This window comes from Oculina patagonica, chromosome 8 (assembly GCF_052425735.1).
Source record: "Oculina patagonica isolate OP01 chromosome 8, crgOcupat, whole genome shotgun sequence".
Taxonomy (NCBI): domain Eukaryota; kingdom Metazoa; phylum Cnidaria; class Anthozoa; order Scleractinia; family Oculinidae; genus Oculina; species Oculina patagonica.
In genome coordinates this window covers 22,889,971-22,905,976 of record NC_135765.1, presented here as the reverse complement: position 1 = coordinate 22,905,976, position 16,006 = coordinate 22,889,971, and the positions used below count along the sequence as shown (strand labels likewise).

Here is a 16,006-nt window from a genome sequence, read left to right as displayed (position 1 = left end):
TAATTTAGTAACTAAAATAATTTTGTAATACTATTAACTGTGAGAAATGATTGAGTGATGTGCAATAAAGTGAGACAAAAATAAAACTGGTAATGTTCAGTTGTGTTTGAACAAACTTGGCTTGGGCCACTTCCCAGGGGGGGTTACTCCTGCATGTAGATGACGGGGATGATCGAAGGATTTTTTGGGGGTTGAAATTTTTGAGTCTGGGATTTTTTTGGGTTGGAAAATTTGGCAAGTATTTTTTGGGTGACTTGATTTAAAGAGGGGATTTTTTGGGCATTAAAAACAAACTTAAGTGCCTTGGCGCGGCCTTTGGCGTATTTATGGTATGATGAATAAACCAACAGGAATATTATTGCCCCTCCTGGTAATTTAGGGGGTAATTTGACAAGAGATTTTTCGGGGGGTTATTTTTGGTCCAGGGATTTTTTTTGGGTAATGTCGGAAGACATAGGGATTTGTTGGGGTCCTGAATTTTGCCTCCATTTGATCATCCCCGTCATTTACAAGCCGGAGTACCCCCCCCCCCCTGGGGGCCACTTATAGCTGCTGCAAAAAATGTGTGGGTCAATAACTGGAGGGCATGGATTCTGAGTGTGTCTAGAAATTTTTTGCTGAGTTGGCACAGTGAATAATATTCAAATATACTCTCCTCTAAAAAGTTACACATTGCTCCCCCGCTCTTTTGGATATAAATATGCAGGGTCGTAACTAGCAAGAGACAAGACGAGGCACTTGCCTTGACTAGATTTTCAACCAAAATTAAAAACAAAAATGTTTTGTTAGGAAAATAATCCCCAGGTGAACAAGATTGATTTTTCTCAAGAAATACCTCAAGAAAAATGTCTCTGAAAGAGATTCAGAGTTCCTAGATTTGTTAATGTTATAAAATTATTTTGGAGGGCATGCCCCCAGAACCCCCTAACAAGATCTTGCCTCGCCTATGGCAAAGGTCTGGTTACAGCCCTGAAATATGGAAATTCATTAGCGGGGGATGGGTGAAACAGGATGAAATTCTCTAAGAGTAAAACCCTGAAATTTCATGAAATATCTCTATTGGGACAAACACACTGTTTTTATATATGGAATTCTTGAGGGGTTGTTGCAATTCTAATGGATTTCTTTAGTGGTTGAGAAATTTCAACAGCATTTCATTAGGGGCAAGAATGAAAGACCTCTCCTCAACAAGGGGACTTCAGTAACCCATTCTTTCCCATAACCCGACCCCTCCCCTCCAACTCTACCACCATCACCACCGGTCACCACAACAGAATTTCAACCAGTAGTTGTAGCTGCCACTGAAAAGATAACCTCAAAATGCCAAATGAAAAAAAATAAGATACCCAAGTTGCTGTTAGATATTAGAGCGAATTCGGCAAGAAAATAGATAATATTTTGCGAAAGCAAACATTAATTTTTCCGCCAGGCTTTTCACGACATTTAAAAATTTGGCCCGACGATCAATTTTGTGTGTTGCAAGAAAAACTGGCAGGCCTTAAATTATGTAATAATCACCTATGGTAATGAGAAATTCTAATTAATAGTTTGTGTAAAGCAAACACATATGCCTCACCTGAATTTCCATTGTAACAACTTTAGGCTTATCTGGCATTTTGACCCAGCGACCGTGGTCTCCAAATGGCGACCTGCAGATGAAAGGAAATTCTGCATATTTAAACCAAGACTTAGCTTTTCGCTTATTTCAGTACATGTTCATCAGCTTGAAGCATTTTTGTTTTACAAATTAACTTCAAATACCTTATTTTCTGATTTCTGTGGCATTTCCAATCCAGCCTAGCCGAGAAAAGAAATGAACAAGGTCAATTTCTTGTTTCTTTCAAGGTGAGTCGAAAGGTTTCCCCACTCGAATTTCCCGCCAGTGACGAATGAAGAGAATTTCTCTGCTAATCAGTAACAGTAGTTGCTAATTGTGGCAATGGAGAGTTTTTAGAACAGTACACCATACAATTCAATTTAATTTTAAAAATTAAATTGAATCGTTCTGCGAGGTTTGAAAAGATATTTGCGGTATTTTCGGTTGAAAATTTGATAAAAAATTGCGGAAACAACCTTGATCGAGGTCTGAACTCTCAGCACACAGCTTAGGAACCTCGCTCGTCAAAGCGGGCGCGTTTGACCGCCATTTTCAAAGAAAAAAAATCGACTGGAGCAAAATACTGGAATTATTTCTTCTTCTTTTAGGGAGTTATCTTCGAAAATAGTTCGAAGAAATGCCAGTCTCGCAAATTTGTTATTCTGATAAGTACTCAGACGAAATCTACGAATACAGGTAAGAATGTTCGATCTTTCGTGTCGGATAGTTGATTGTTCTTTTCGACTTCGCAATACGAAACACTACAAAATTACCACTAAAGCCCGGGCCAAACGAGGATGAGGGTTGATGAGACTTGACTCTCATCGACTATCATCAACTGGGGCCAAACGAGAAAAAAACTCTCATTGGCTCTCATTAGAAATTTGAACACGTTCAAAGTCGATGAGAGCGCACTAGAGTCGATGAGAGTGAATGAGAGTTTCATGCCAAACGAGAGTGAGAATTTTGCAGTTATATGATCTATATGATCAGCTCTCACACCTTTATAGGAACCAGTCTCATTCCTGAGGGGCAATATCTTTAGTCTGTGTACAGCTGTTACCCTCCCCAATCTTAATCAAACTTAATCAAAAAGGTTATACATTTGTAAGAGCTGAAGTTTTTCAGATAATTTGAGTTTGAAGTTCATAGCCTGTGAACAGGCATGTAACAAAATTCCAGAATCTGATTGGGCATCACCAGCCTGATTTTATACCAAATAGGACAGTTGACGTCTCATGATTTGTAATTGGACAGTATGCATGACATGCCTAAGTAATTGGACAGTTTAAATCATTTGCGCACGCTGTTTTTTTGGTTTCTCGTGCGTCTTGGTCAAAAACAAACTTGACTGTTGTTTGGTTATGGTTAAGAAATTTTCTTTTAGTTTTTCTTAATTGGCAACGGGACTATGTGCTGCCTGTGATCCCGCTCCAGATTAAACAAATCAGTCTCAAATACATGTAGGCATCCATGCCTATTTGCCATGTAACTGCAGCGCTTGAAAAAAACTTGAATTCCAGCTTGCCCATGGGGCAAGTAACTCTCAAATTTTGCTTGCCCGGACACTACCCCATTGCCCAGGTTCTCAAACTTATTAATAATTCATGATGATGGTTTGCCAGGGCCCTTGCCCGTCGAGCAAGAGAGCATGAAAAGTCCCTTTTCCGACAGGAAAATCTACTTGTCCCCGACGCCCGGACCGAGGTTTTGTCGAGCCCTGAACTGGCACATAATCAAATGGGTGTCCAGTTACAGATGTCCAATTACAACTTTTTGTAATTAAAAAACCTGTAATTGATCACTTATGCCATCCGCATGTCACTCACATGCACCTAAATGGGTTCTTTCTTGCTGTTTTCCTACTGTTTGTAAAACTGATTAAATATACCTTTAAATTTTTCACTCAAAAGAGGTTCTAAAAGGCTTTTCTAACAACCAAATTTGTTATTGATACCATGACATGCAATAAGTAAAATTGTTTTATTCCTTGCTCTGCCATTTGTTCTCCTGTTAGACATGTGATCCTTCCCAAAGATTTAGCAGAACTAGTTCCCAGGACCCATCTGATGACTGAAAGTGAATGGCGTAACCTTGGAGTGCAGCAATCTCCAGGCTGGACACACTATTTGATTCATGAACCTGGTAAGATCAACAAAGGGCTTATTAGGAAGTGGAGGGGGACAGGGGGTCAGGAGCCCGGGAGAAATGGGACGGGAAGCAGTAGAAGGGAGGGCTGGAAGGGGGATTCCTATGGTGGCGGAAACTGGGAGAAAACAAGTAAAATTTTGCATCATTTTGTTATATTTTGCAATAGATATTGGACAAAGAGGAGACAACGGCTACGGAAAGGGGAGGGAGGCGGGAGAAAAAGGCACGGGAAGTGGGAGGTTCAGACCCCCCTGTCCCCCTCCACTAGGAAATCACCAAATTGACAAAATTGTATTATCGTAATGTTGCTGTTCATCAAAATAGAGATGAATAATAATTGCTTTAGGAGCATACACCAAATCTAAGATTATCCAGAACAAGAATCGGTTGTTGACCAGGTATGAGGTCGAGATGGCTGGGTTTTGGCCAAGTTCTTTTTGCATGTTTATGAGAGACACAGCTTTTGTCCGTAATAAGACAAAATAAGAAGGAGGCTGATATTCTTAGTTTTAGTTCCAGTTGAGAAGATATTTCAAATACCCAAGTTAGTGTTGCATTTCCAACACCTTGAAATTCGCCAAAAATACTCTGCTGCATGTCATATTTTCAGCTCCCTTATTGCTGTTTGGAAATGTAATAAAGCATTCCCTCCTGGTTGGTATATTTTATCCTTGGAAATGTCCCTGAATACTAAGGCTAACAAACAAGCTCTGCAGAAAGTGGCTTTATATAGCAAAAAGAAGTTGATATACATGGATAAACATCATTTCAGGGGAGTTTAGTATCAGAGGGCTTTTTGGGTCTGATTTGTTGGGCTTATTTTTAGTAGTGGAAGCTAATCTTTGCTGGAACTTTATGATACTTTTTTTTTTCGTTTTTCGTTCACAGAGCCACATGTGTTACTGTTTAGAAGACCTGTAACCCAGCATCATGGAATCACTGTGTAGCTGGTTTGTCTTTAGCGATGATTATTTGCTGATGAAACAAAGTGATCATGTGACAGTCCAGGCGCAGATGACAGCTATGGAACCTGCATTGCCGAGAATTTGAGAATGGAGATGATCAACAAAGAAGTTTTGACAAATAATAATGGTTCTTTCGGGCTTAAAACATGTTCAGCATGACTGTTAGGAAAACATCACAAAGTGAAAATGGATGTTTGTTTACACCGTATTGGTTGTAAAAACTTTTAATTCAAGGCTCAAAGTATGATTTTTCAAAGTATAATTTCTCCCTACCGATTGTGAATCAGTTCTTTTTAACTTAGTTCAGAGAATATGTTACCGAGATGTCCTTTACTTTTATGATTTATCTGTTGTGATTACCTCTGCTTAATCTTAGTCTTCGTAATGTTTGTGTCACTCAGTCATTAAGGAACTTTTAATAATGTTTTAGCAATACTTTTAATACTTTTAGGAAACTTTTAATATCGTTTTCATTGAATAGTTATTTAAACAAAATCTGCTTTCAACAATCACACAAGACCACTGGTTAGTTGAAGGTTCGAAGACCCAAGATATGCAGCACAAAAACAGAACAAATAAAAAAAGCTTGTTACAAACTGAGCTTAGTTTATCCCAAAAAAGTGGATTGTTACCTTATTAAATATTTAACAGTATTTTTACGAAGAATGCAGTAATTATTTCTTTGGGCTGCCTGTTAGGAAATTATGGATGACAGGACATGTTTGGGTGCCCTGTGGACATCCAGTGCTGCATTTCAATGATTTCTGAAAAAACAGAAAAAACATAAATAGTTAAATTTGCTAGACGAAAAGTTGGATTTACACGTGTAGCAAATATGTTGCAAAATATTACATTTGCTTAGCTTTGATCATATTTGAAACCAAGTCAAACTTTGTGTTTGCTGTAAAATTGCAAGTAAAGCAAAGATCTAGTAAATATCGTCTTTGCTCCGCATTTACATTGATAGCAAATACTTACAAAAGTGAAGTTTACTTCGCTTTGATGATATTTGGACATGAAATAAACTTGATGTTTGCACACATTTACTATAGCGTGACAAATACGAACAAAAATCAATTTTACTTTCGCAGTAAATAGCAGGCAAATATATAATTTGCCTCATAAAAAGGAAGGATTTGCACTGATGGAAATACCATATTTGCTTTCGTTTGGTTATGTTTGCTATATAGTCAAATGCCATATTTGGCCAGTATTTGCAAGAAAATAAGGGAGGGCAAAATAGTAAATTTGCCTAGTCTTTACATGCTATTTACAAATAGAAGTGTCAGTGAACATTCACTGATCATGAAAGCCTTTGTTTGAACAAGCATTTAAAACGTTGTGCCAAACAAGCAAACTTCCCCTCTCACTAGTTACTTGTATAATGAAAAATGAAAATGGAAAACAGAGAATGATTAAAATAAACAAAACAAAATGCATGCACACATTTCAAGCTCTATGTAATTATTTATTTCAACAATGTCACATGGCACCATGGAATCAAAAGAAATATTATAAATATCTTGAAATAGAAGTAAAAGAAAAAAAAAACAGCTAAGCACTTTGAAACAGTCTTAAAAAGGGCATATACAATGCTTTCTATTTCTTTACCGGTCATCACTAACTTAAAAGCAATAACTATTCTCACATGGTAAGCAGCTTAAAACTTTTTTAGAACAGTAAGCATGAGATGCCTACCATACTAACGTCTTAATGTTCTTGATTGACTGTTTGTAACTGTTAAATGAATAAAATATTATACTTGTACATGTCGGTAAGTACATGTATCTTTAAATATTGTCAGAAGGCAAACAGCTAAACATTTTAAAACAATAATTATAAAACTCCCCCAAACATCTACATAAGAAATATTGTAATTATGATCAGTAAACTGTTTTAGTGCATGTATGTGAACATTTGGTTACCATGAATCAGCCATTGTCACAGACAGTTCAATGCACATTTGAAAGATCAATGACAGCATGAAAAGCCTAACTTACAGTAGCTTGTTCACAAAAATGAGGTTTTTGCATAAAAAAAGACAACTAAACATTAAAAAGAAGGAAGCATTCAATCATGTACAATGTACATGCAGCTTTCAGGAAAACAGTACTGTAATAATCACCATTCAATAGTTGAAATTTCCATTTTAAACAATTAAAGTTCTCAAAAAGTTTAAAACAAAATAGTATGAGATTTTAGTTTTTTTCCTTTAAGCTTTAGAAATGCAGTGATGCACCCCATTATTAAACTAAAGGTGGGCAGAAGGTACCAGTTATGCTAGGGCAAAGGAATGCGATCAGGTGCAAAGGAGCTCAAGATTACATATTGATGCCTTTTTGCAGTCCTTCTACAATGTATGTGCTGCCTTTCAGTAAATGGTGTGCATACATGTAACCTGCATTAAAGCAGGACTGCGCCACTAAAGTGTACTGGTGCTAAAGAATTTCTTTTCTAAGCCTGGGCTCTCACAGCCATCTCTGTTTCCACTCTCCTCTTCTATCTCTGGCATGGAATACTCAGACAACATAAAGTCCACAGTCATGAATTTCTGGTAGTGATCTTTTTCCTTTACTGTTAGGATGTGGACTGCTCTACTGAAAGCTTTTACCCTCTGCCTCTTTTTCTGTAAAAGAAAAATATATTTTAGAAAATTATTTATCAATGGTAACTCTTGAGTCACAAATTGACAATAAAATGTGGGTTTAAAAGAATACCAATCTAAAGACCACTCTTTCTTAAAGTCTTTGAACAGAAAGGCCTAAGAATCTATTTAGAGACAGTAAACTGTGAGAGCTATGCAAAATGCATGAATCATTGTACATGTACCGGTATGTATTTTGAATGTGAATGCACACAAAATATCATGCACATTACAGTTGTAGAAGCTAGAATTAGAACAACTACAATGTGTTTTTTTTTTAAATAATGTAACCAAAATACACAGCATTGCATTCAAAAATTTAATCTTCTTGTTTTTCTTCTTGCGCTTTCATGTAGGAACCTTCTGCTTGCATCCATAGCTAAATAGACTCTGAATATTTAAATTACATTTTGTATTCACATACACTAATTGCATTTAACTGTACAAAATTCTAGAACACTGTTGAATCATAAAAAAATTACCATATTTAGATGGCTTTGGACGCTCTGCTCCTTCGAGAGATGTTAACTGCATTTCTTGAGTTACACTTTGCCTTTACTTTGTCTGAAAATGGACACCCATAGCAGCTACAAAATAATAATAATCCAAAAAAATCAGTTTGTTCAAACATGGCAAAGAGACATATTCTTAGATTTAATCAACAGTAAACTATTCAAAAGATGTATTCATGAGTGTTTGAAATAAACTATTCCAAACAAAAATAAGAAGGAGAAAGACTTGGGGTAAAGTTACAGTAAAACTACATGTATAATCTGCACCTTTTTGCACAATATTTATGACAAAAATTAAATAGCAGGTGTGGGTTATCTACTGAGACATCTGTGGTTAGAGTTCTCAAGAGCTTACTTAATGTTCATAAAACTTCTAGGATGTCACTGAATAAACACCACAAACTGTTGTTTCAGATTTCCAATTTATCAATGAGATCAGTGACCATGCATACTCAACAAAGGAAATTAAAATTATACTGGTGAGATTAAAATTTTTAAACCAATGAAAAATTCAGACTAGGTTCTGCAACTGTACTTCTAACAAAACAGTTGATAGAGCTAGTAGTACATTAATTTTGTGAGATAGAAGAAAAAAGAGGGTTTACTTTTTATGGTGCCAACTGGTACTTTGTACACCAGCTTAAATTTGCCATTGTTGTCAAGTTCATTGAATCTAGGTTGATTTGGGTGCCTGCCCAAGCAAAAAAGCCATATTCTTTGTATTGGAAAAGGAAATATTGGTTAAATGGCCTTTCAGCTTGAGGATATTTTTTAACTTACAAGTGACTAAAGAAACCCTTTTTCTCTTCTATGAAAAACCTTAGTAGTCAATTTGTGGTTCCAGAAAATACATTGTATCCATACCATTTCCACTAAGGGATCTTTCATATGACTCCCCTCCTGTCTAAAAAATTTAATTTAGCTTCAAACATTGCTTTAAATGTTTGGATCTTTGAGATCCTCTCCTTCCCTTAAATTTCCAACCTCTCTATGGGGAAGTATGAATATTTTCTGGAGCTTACACACTTGGTAAAACATTTGATTATAACTTAACAAAATTCTAAGATCTGATTAGTTTTTTATGGCGAGCCCTGTTTATTCGCCAAATTGGGGCGTGTGCAGCTTAAATGCCCAACAGCACATTTGCATGTTGCCGTCATTTGACTACTATTATTTAAATGTTGAATCCCCGGTGGGTTTGAATTTAAAACAAATTGCTCTAATTAAAATGATAAAATAGCTGATAGTTTTAAGAGATCAAGGATAAATGTAATACCAAGTAAATACATTGTGTCTAAAATACGGGCAACAAATGCAAGGAATGGTTGGTGTAGTAAAAATATTTCGATATAATTCTATTTCATCTTCAGACTAAGGTGACAAACAGGTAGCTTTGATTTTACTGAAGGATGGTATATTTGCACATAAAAATAAAAAACAAGATGGAACTGTAAAAAAAATAGGCATAATTCCCGGCTTGCTTTTAGACCGTTGTTCAAAGATGGTGCTATGAATGCTTGATATGGTAGGCTTTTTTGCAAAGTAATAGATTCCAATTGTCATCGCTGTCTATTATCTTTGTGTTTGCATGCCTGGTTTGGGGGAGAAATTATCTGTTCCGTTCATTAGCAGGTGGGTTGTTTTTATTGATAAAAATGTCCAGTAGATTGTATTAAGTATCTTTGTTTTGTATTTTCATGTGCATATATTAAATGCAATGTACCAACCTTCAGGATTCACAATGCATTTACTCGGTATAACATTTATCCTATATTATATTGTATAAGTAATATACATTATAGGACTTTGTGTCATCCAATTATATCTGTGAACACTCAAGAGAATAGCAAATCAGTCCCCTGCTCCATAGTTATCTGCGTTTTTCCATCACATGTGAATGATTTTAGACCAAATATCACAAACTGAACTATTAAAACTCAGCCCTATTACCAGGATGAATTTATATAAGACAAACAACCAAGTAGCAAAGATAAAAGCTCTATTTCAGAGGAATGTTAGTATGTTTGGTAGACAGTTTGATCCTCGCAGTCTTACTTACCGTTGTATGGCATACTCGATAACATCAAATACCGGTGTGGATGACGCTGTGGGCGATGAACGTTCCTGGTTTAAACTGTCAGTGAAAGATGGGCTGTTGTTCGAGGACGTTTTGCTCACTGTCTACATGGCCGTTGGACCGTTCGGGCTCGAAGATGATGGCTGCGTTTGAGATCGCGAAGCTCGAGGTGTACTTGTGAATTACTGTTTGCATCCCTCATGTTCAGAGTCCCGTTTGCCTGTTTGGTTCTGTGATTTTGTTGCCATAATGGAATGAACTAACAAAAAAAGCGACAAACTGAAATAAAATGGCGCTCCTAGGTTTGAATCGGTTTGAATGGGTATATAATCACCACGTGACAGCCATTGACATTTTCATTGGCTAAAACAGCATAATGACGTCAAACTACGGGAGGACCTGGTGACGAATCGGTACATCTCGTGTTCAATAAGTGAAGTAGCAAATTAGCGTAAAGCCTTACCACTGACACGATTTTTGCCGGGAAAAAGCGGGAATTTTTAACACGAATAATTATGTCGGCCTCCAGCTAAAAAATCGAGAATGAACGTGAATCTTTTTGGAGAAAGAATACACCAGAGGAAAAAGTGAGGATGTAGAACGAAAAAAGAAAACGAAAGAGAAAGGCTAGGTCTTAGAAAAAGAAGAAAACGGGAAAAAGATTGTGCTTGCACTTGAGGATGATCAAGCGACGACCATGGAAGATTTGACAGCACGATTGCTCTATGTTGTGAGAAAGTGCTAAGCAAAATGGCTGACTTTACATCGTCGTGAACAGGCAAGTCTTAAAGAAATCATCTTAATCTTTCGTATAACACCTTTTTGTACAATCTCTTCAAAGTATTGATATCATGGCACACAAGTTGCGAAGGCTGATGACAATCGGATCATTATTGACTTACCACTGGCTATTTTGAACAAAATCGACCTACAATCTTAAAGCTTAGGGCCGGTTTACATGAAAGGCAGGTGCCCCGGCTAACCCAGCTACCCTGGTGAGCCAACTATTCATACGTTTCTCACAGGCGGATCCCCCCCCCCCCCCCCCTTTTGCACAGCATTTTTTTATTTCTTTGAAACTGCATAAAAATAATAGAATAAAATTGTTTTATTCGTAGTTGTTTCACTTCCACCACTTCGCTACATTGTTCAATATACGAGACGAGGCCTGAAGGAAAACGACAAATATGAACTATTGTTGTAACTTCTGTCCCTTTTAATCATGCATAAAAAATATTAAGGTATACAACCCCCCCCCCCCCCTTCAGGAATTCCTGGATCCGCCCCTATTTCTTTTGAAAACACATTGAAGTGTTTACATACTAGGCGGGAAGCCCGCCTTGCCTGCGCACTCGGTCTACTTGCCGGGGCACCCTTCTAGGTAGGATAGCCTTTGTCATGTAAATTGCCTGGGCTATCCTGGCTTGCCGGGATAAGTTTTTGCACGTGTTCTAAATTTAAATATGAAGTTAATGGCATAAAATGTATAAATTCTGGACCAACACAGTGCTATTTAACCAAAATTAGTTCAAATTAGTTTTATCTGTTGACTGGAAAATATAAATTTATTTGAGCAACAGCTTATTTAATAATCTGAAATTTTCTTAGGAATGATTATCCTTATTCACGAAACAACAAATTTAATTTCATTTTGGTGGCCAAAGACTTGAATTTTGATTGACTCCCCCAAAAATACACGCAGTAAATGTTTAAGAGCTTGCGCATCAAAGTATAATAAGTTTCAAGACGGCTAGCCTTAATTATTCAGTAAAAAGTCATATTTTTCTTCAATCATTTGGATCATCATGTACCCGGTACATGGTTTTCCCAGGCAGTAACACGCTTCAATGACACTGTTCTTAACTCGGGTAGAAGGGCTGTGAATTCTTTAAGGCGGGCTATGTTCATCCCTTCTAGCGGGATAACTCGGGTAGCTGGGGTACCCTCCATGTAGGAGGACACAATATTGACAATATTGACAGATCACAATATTTTGCGGAAACCAAGTTTAATAATTGTTTTCTTATTTGATCAGTAAATTAGTTTCGCTCATGGGAACCGCTTGCTTTTTGACAGACTAAAACCTAACTGCACCTTCGATAATACAAGCTGTTTTTATGAAATGTAAAATTCTGTTTGTTTATATAGACTGTTCACAGCCCTCTATTTTTGTGTTTTTGATTATAAGTATAAATTCACTGCTCACTACATGTAGTTCATTGTTCATTGTCTGGGGCTTTAATGTGCCCAAAAGAGTGAACTTTCATCACTCATATGCTCTCTTTGCATTGGTTTGCTTAACTAATAACTTTGAAAAAAAATCATTTTAAGAGGGTAGCAAAGAGTTTATGTGTGACACATGATAAGGGGAAAAATAGACCATGATGCTTGAAAATAGCGAGAAAAAATACTGTGACACAATTGAAAATGGAGAGAAAACCCTCCCCACAGAAGGCTGTTTGGGTTACAGTGTAAATTCCCACCCCCTCCCACTCTTCTGGAAATTCCAGATAATTTCCATATGTTCCTTCAAATAATAATTTGGCTTTTGAGCCCCCCTTCCTCCCTGAGAATTTTCAATGACTATGGATATTTCTGGAACTGTACAATCCAAGATCTCAGGCTAGGGAAGCCCCATATGGTGGGAGCATTTGAGGACTTTGGTAGGCAGACAGCTTCCTCTTAGACTGGGGAATTTGTTAATAATTTCTCTGAAATTAATCCCAATACTTGTGGACAAGATTGTAGCCCGTGAACAGGCTCCTTGGTTGTGTGAAAATAAAACTGGTTAGCAAAAATAACTCACCATATTTTTCTTAATGTCATAGTCTTTCAGTGAGGCAAAAAAATCTCAGAAAAAAAGAAAAACAGTCACAGGCAATGATAAGAATATAATTTCCTTGTATAATTTTAATTTTTGTCTTGGTAAGATGACAATTTGTCTAGCAGTGATCAATACTGTGCAAATATGTTGTAAGTTAAAGAATTTTTTCAGACTGTGGTTTATTAGACACAATCCATTACCAGATCTAGATATAGAAAACATACCAAATAAGGTTATCATTACCATGTACAGTCTTTTGCATTTTGGCCATGTTTTCAAAATTGACATAATTATTTTTAGTTGTTTTGTGTATTTTGTCAAGTCCTGCAGGCTTGCCATAAAATAAACAAAAGACCTGAAAAACTTGATATGTTAAATGTTTAATTTCTTTTTTATTCAGCCTTGGCAAAAGATGAATCACAACAGGCACAAAGTATCCAGCTCAGCCATAATAAAGATGCTGGGGTTTCTGCTGACAAATCACTGACGGAAATAAACTGAAGACACCTCAGTCATGTCAAAGATCCCAGGAGTTCTAATGACCAACCACAGTGAACCACTGCTACTGGGAGTGTGGGGTCTTTGGCCAATGCTACAATATCTTTTATAGCCAGGCATGTTAGTTGCTGCTAAACAATTCAACAAATATCTATCGTCAAAGTTTTGAAAGTCACTAAAGGAGCATCACTCTTAAAACAGTTAGACAACCCCTGTTTCTCCACTGGTTACATCAGTAAACAATGACTCCTTTTTTCACAGGTTAATGATAGAACCGAATCCCAGCAGATAAAATTTCATTCTCTTAGTGGATGCTTTAATAAATTATAAGACAATTTCAATAGAATTCCATTAAAGGAAAGACCAGTCATCTTTGTTACATACAGTTGAACCCCAGTAACTCAAACTCTGAAGGGAAACGAAAAACAGTTCGAGTTAGCGGGTTTTTCGAATTAACCGAGTAAAAATGACTGAAAAGTGGGTCCAAGGGAAATAGAAGCTAGTTTGAGTTAGCGGGGTTGTTTGAGTAATCTGAGTTCGAGTTACCGGGGTTCTACTGTAGTTTCCACTATTGGGTTTTCAAAATGTGGTCATTTTTAGGAAGCCCACTGTCAAGATGTGGTCATCTTTAGTCAGTCAGTGAAAACTACAGTAGAACCCCGGTAACTCAAACTTGGATAACTCGAACAATTCCGCTAACTCGAACTAGCTTTTATTTCCCTTGGACCCACTTTTCAGTCATTTTTACTTGGTTAATTCGAAAACCCCGCTAACTGGAACTGTTTTTCGCTTCCCTTCAGAGTTCGAGTTACCGGGGTTCAACTGTATATAACAATGTTAATACCAATCATGATTGACAATAAATAAGCAAGCAATTATTTTATTATTTTCTTGAAACCCTTTTTATTATAGACATAACCTTCAAAAAAAACAGTTGAGGATTTACTGATGAAACCATGTTTTTTAGCCCAAAGGTGACAACGAAGAATATTAAAGAATAAACAATAATTTATTATTTTTTCTTGAAATGATCAAATCCTTCAGTTGAAATAATGAAAACGAATTATTGAACTATTTGAATGTTATTGTTCGTATTCAGCTTTCCACTTTCTTCATGAGTATCATAAATGACTGTAATGGAAACTTTATGAAATCCCTTCCTCCACTTTCAAGCAGTGGTTACTTTATAGAGGTGAAATATAAATGAGCTGACTGCTGGGCCTTTGTCCAGCAGTTTTTTGTTGTCCTGTTTGAATTTAGGCAGAGGCACCTGGCATTATCAGGAACATATCTTTTTGCGTTCGACGAAGGTGAACGCATTCCTAATTTCAAGTGGTGTCCTGTACACATACTGGGTGTCCTGCGTATACCAGGGGGAATTTTGGAGCTAGCATAAATGCCTCTCTTTCAAGTTATCGACGCCCATTTAATGGGCATACACACTTGGACTTACCGCTTATGACATCACACTTATCAACGCTTATAACTTGCCCACAAGTCAGTCCGATAAGACCCAAAGAAACAAGGGAGAGTAGGGCGGTGGGGATGGCTGGGTGGTGGGGAGAGACACCCAACGATCAATTTTCTGTCTAAATAGTGAAAATGGCAGTAAACAGACAACCATCGAAGCTCCTGTCGATGGCCACCCATGAGCCGAAAAAAGGATTCATAACTATAACTGCCTGCTTACAGAAATGATTTTCAAAAACTAAGATTTCAAAAACCCGTATGGTTATACCATTGCAGCCATAACTAGAGATGCATGACCACCTATTATAGGGTTCGCTTGGAGAGCTTCCACTGTAGTATACTATATATAGGTTTCCTCCGCAAGTGGGATATGTGCCAGAACATAAGGGAGTTAGGTCGTCATGTTTTCATGGTAGGGAGATGATGATTTCAAGCCTATAGGCGGATCCTTGTTGATGGTCGAAGTCCGATCTATACGTGAAAAATCATTGAAAATTTTATAGTAAGCTTGGGGAATAGCCTGCGAATACAGCCGCCACTCATCGTTCCCGCTACTTTGCTTTTCGCATGTGAAAACACGAAACATTGTTCTTCCAAAGAGAGCAAAACTGTTCTTCCAAAGGGAGCAAATTAAACATTTGCCTCGGTAGCAAAAATTTGGTTAATTCACATATTTGCTCCCTGGCAAATGTGAGCGTAATTGAGGCAAAATTATTTCTTTGACACATGCGCACATCTATAACAAATGTACACGTTTGCTTGTATGGCAAATCCGAGAAAATTGACCGTAAAGTTACTTATTTGTATCTCGCGCAAATGTGATGTAAACTTAGTACAAACAATTTATTTTGCACAGTGTTTACTTGAATTTGCATTAAGTAGTAAACGTGTAATTTATACACAGAAGGCAAATGTTTAACAAATGAATATGAAAGTTAAAAATTTGCCTTGCAAGCAAAAGTGAGGTAAATAAGGAGCAAATGTCATCTTTGCGTCACATTTGCACAACAATTCGTCAGATACAAACATTTGTGTTTACATGGACTTTACAACTTGAGCAAATTTAGTGCAAAGATAGATGCCCAAATTTGCATCATATTTGCTCAACTTTCAAACTTGAGTAAATCCATTTTTTCGTCCAGTGTTAAAAATGAAATTTTAGCCTAATATATAACAGGTTCTTAAATGTTAGGTTCTTATACGCGGGTTTTTACTGTATTTTGCAGAACGCAAAGCACAAAATGCTGCCCTAACCAACAAAATAAAAG

At 36.9% G+C, this 16,006-nt stretch overlaps 2 protein-coding genes and 1 long non-coding RNA gene across 7 annotated transcripts in view; 1 reads left to right on the top strand and 2 right to left on the bottom strand.

Annotated features, from left to right (window-relative positions):
• The window catches only part of LOC144662450 (uncharacterized), a 49,532-nt gene extending 47,676 nt beyond the window's left edge, over positions 1-1,856 (bottom strand). For all 5 annotated transcript variants that reach the window (XM_078523252.1, XM_078523256.1, XM_078523255.1 and 2 more), the window contains exons 1-2: positions 1,762-1,856; positions 1,577-1,649 (exon numbers count right to left, since the gene is read on the bottom strand). The gene's annotated coding sequence lies outside the window, so the exon portion shown is untranslated. The remainder of the gene's footprint in view (positions 1-1,576; positions 1,650-1,761) is intronic.
• Positions 1,857-2,138: 282 nt separating this feature from the next.
• LOC144662166 (cyclin-dependent kinases regulatory subunit 1-like) lies at positions 2,139-5,363 on the top strand. Its single transcript, XM_078522919.1, has 3 exons — positions 2,139-2,293; positions 3,615-3,742; positions 4,637-5,363. The coding sequence occupies exons 1-3, from the start codon at positions 2,235-2,237 to the stop codon at positions 4,693-4,695; spliced, it is 246 nt and encodes an 81-aa protein (XP_078379045.1). The 5' UTR covers positions 2,139-2,234; the 3' UTR covers positions 4,696-5,363.
• Positions 5,364-6,160: 797 nt separating this feature from the next.
• Positions 6,161-10,190, bottom strand: LOC144662167 (uncharacterized). Its single transcript, XR_013572410.1, has 3 exons — positions 9,929-10,190; positions 7,840-7,944; positions 6,161-7,339 (listed from the first exon to the last, which is right to left on the bottom strand). It is a non-coding gene; the product is annotated as an uncharacterized LOC144662167 (long non-coding RNA).
• Positions 10,191-16,006: the final 5,816 nt, after the last annotated feature.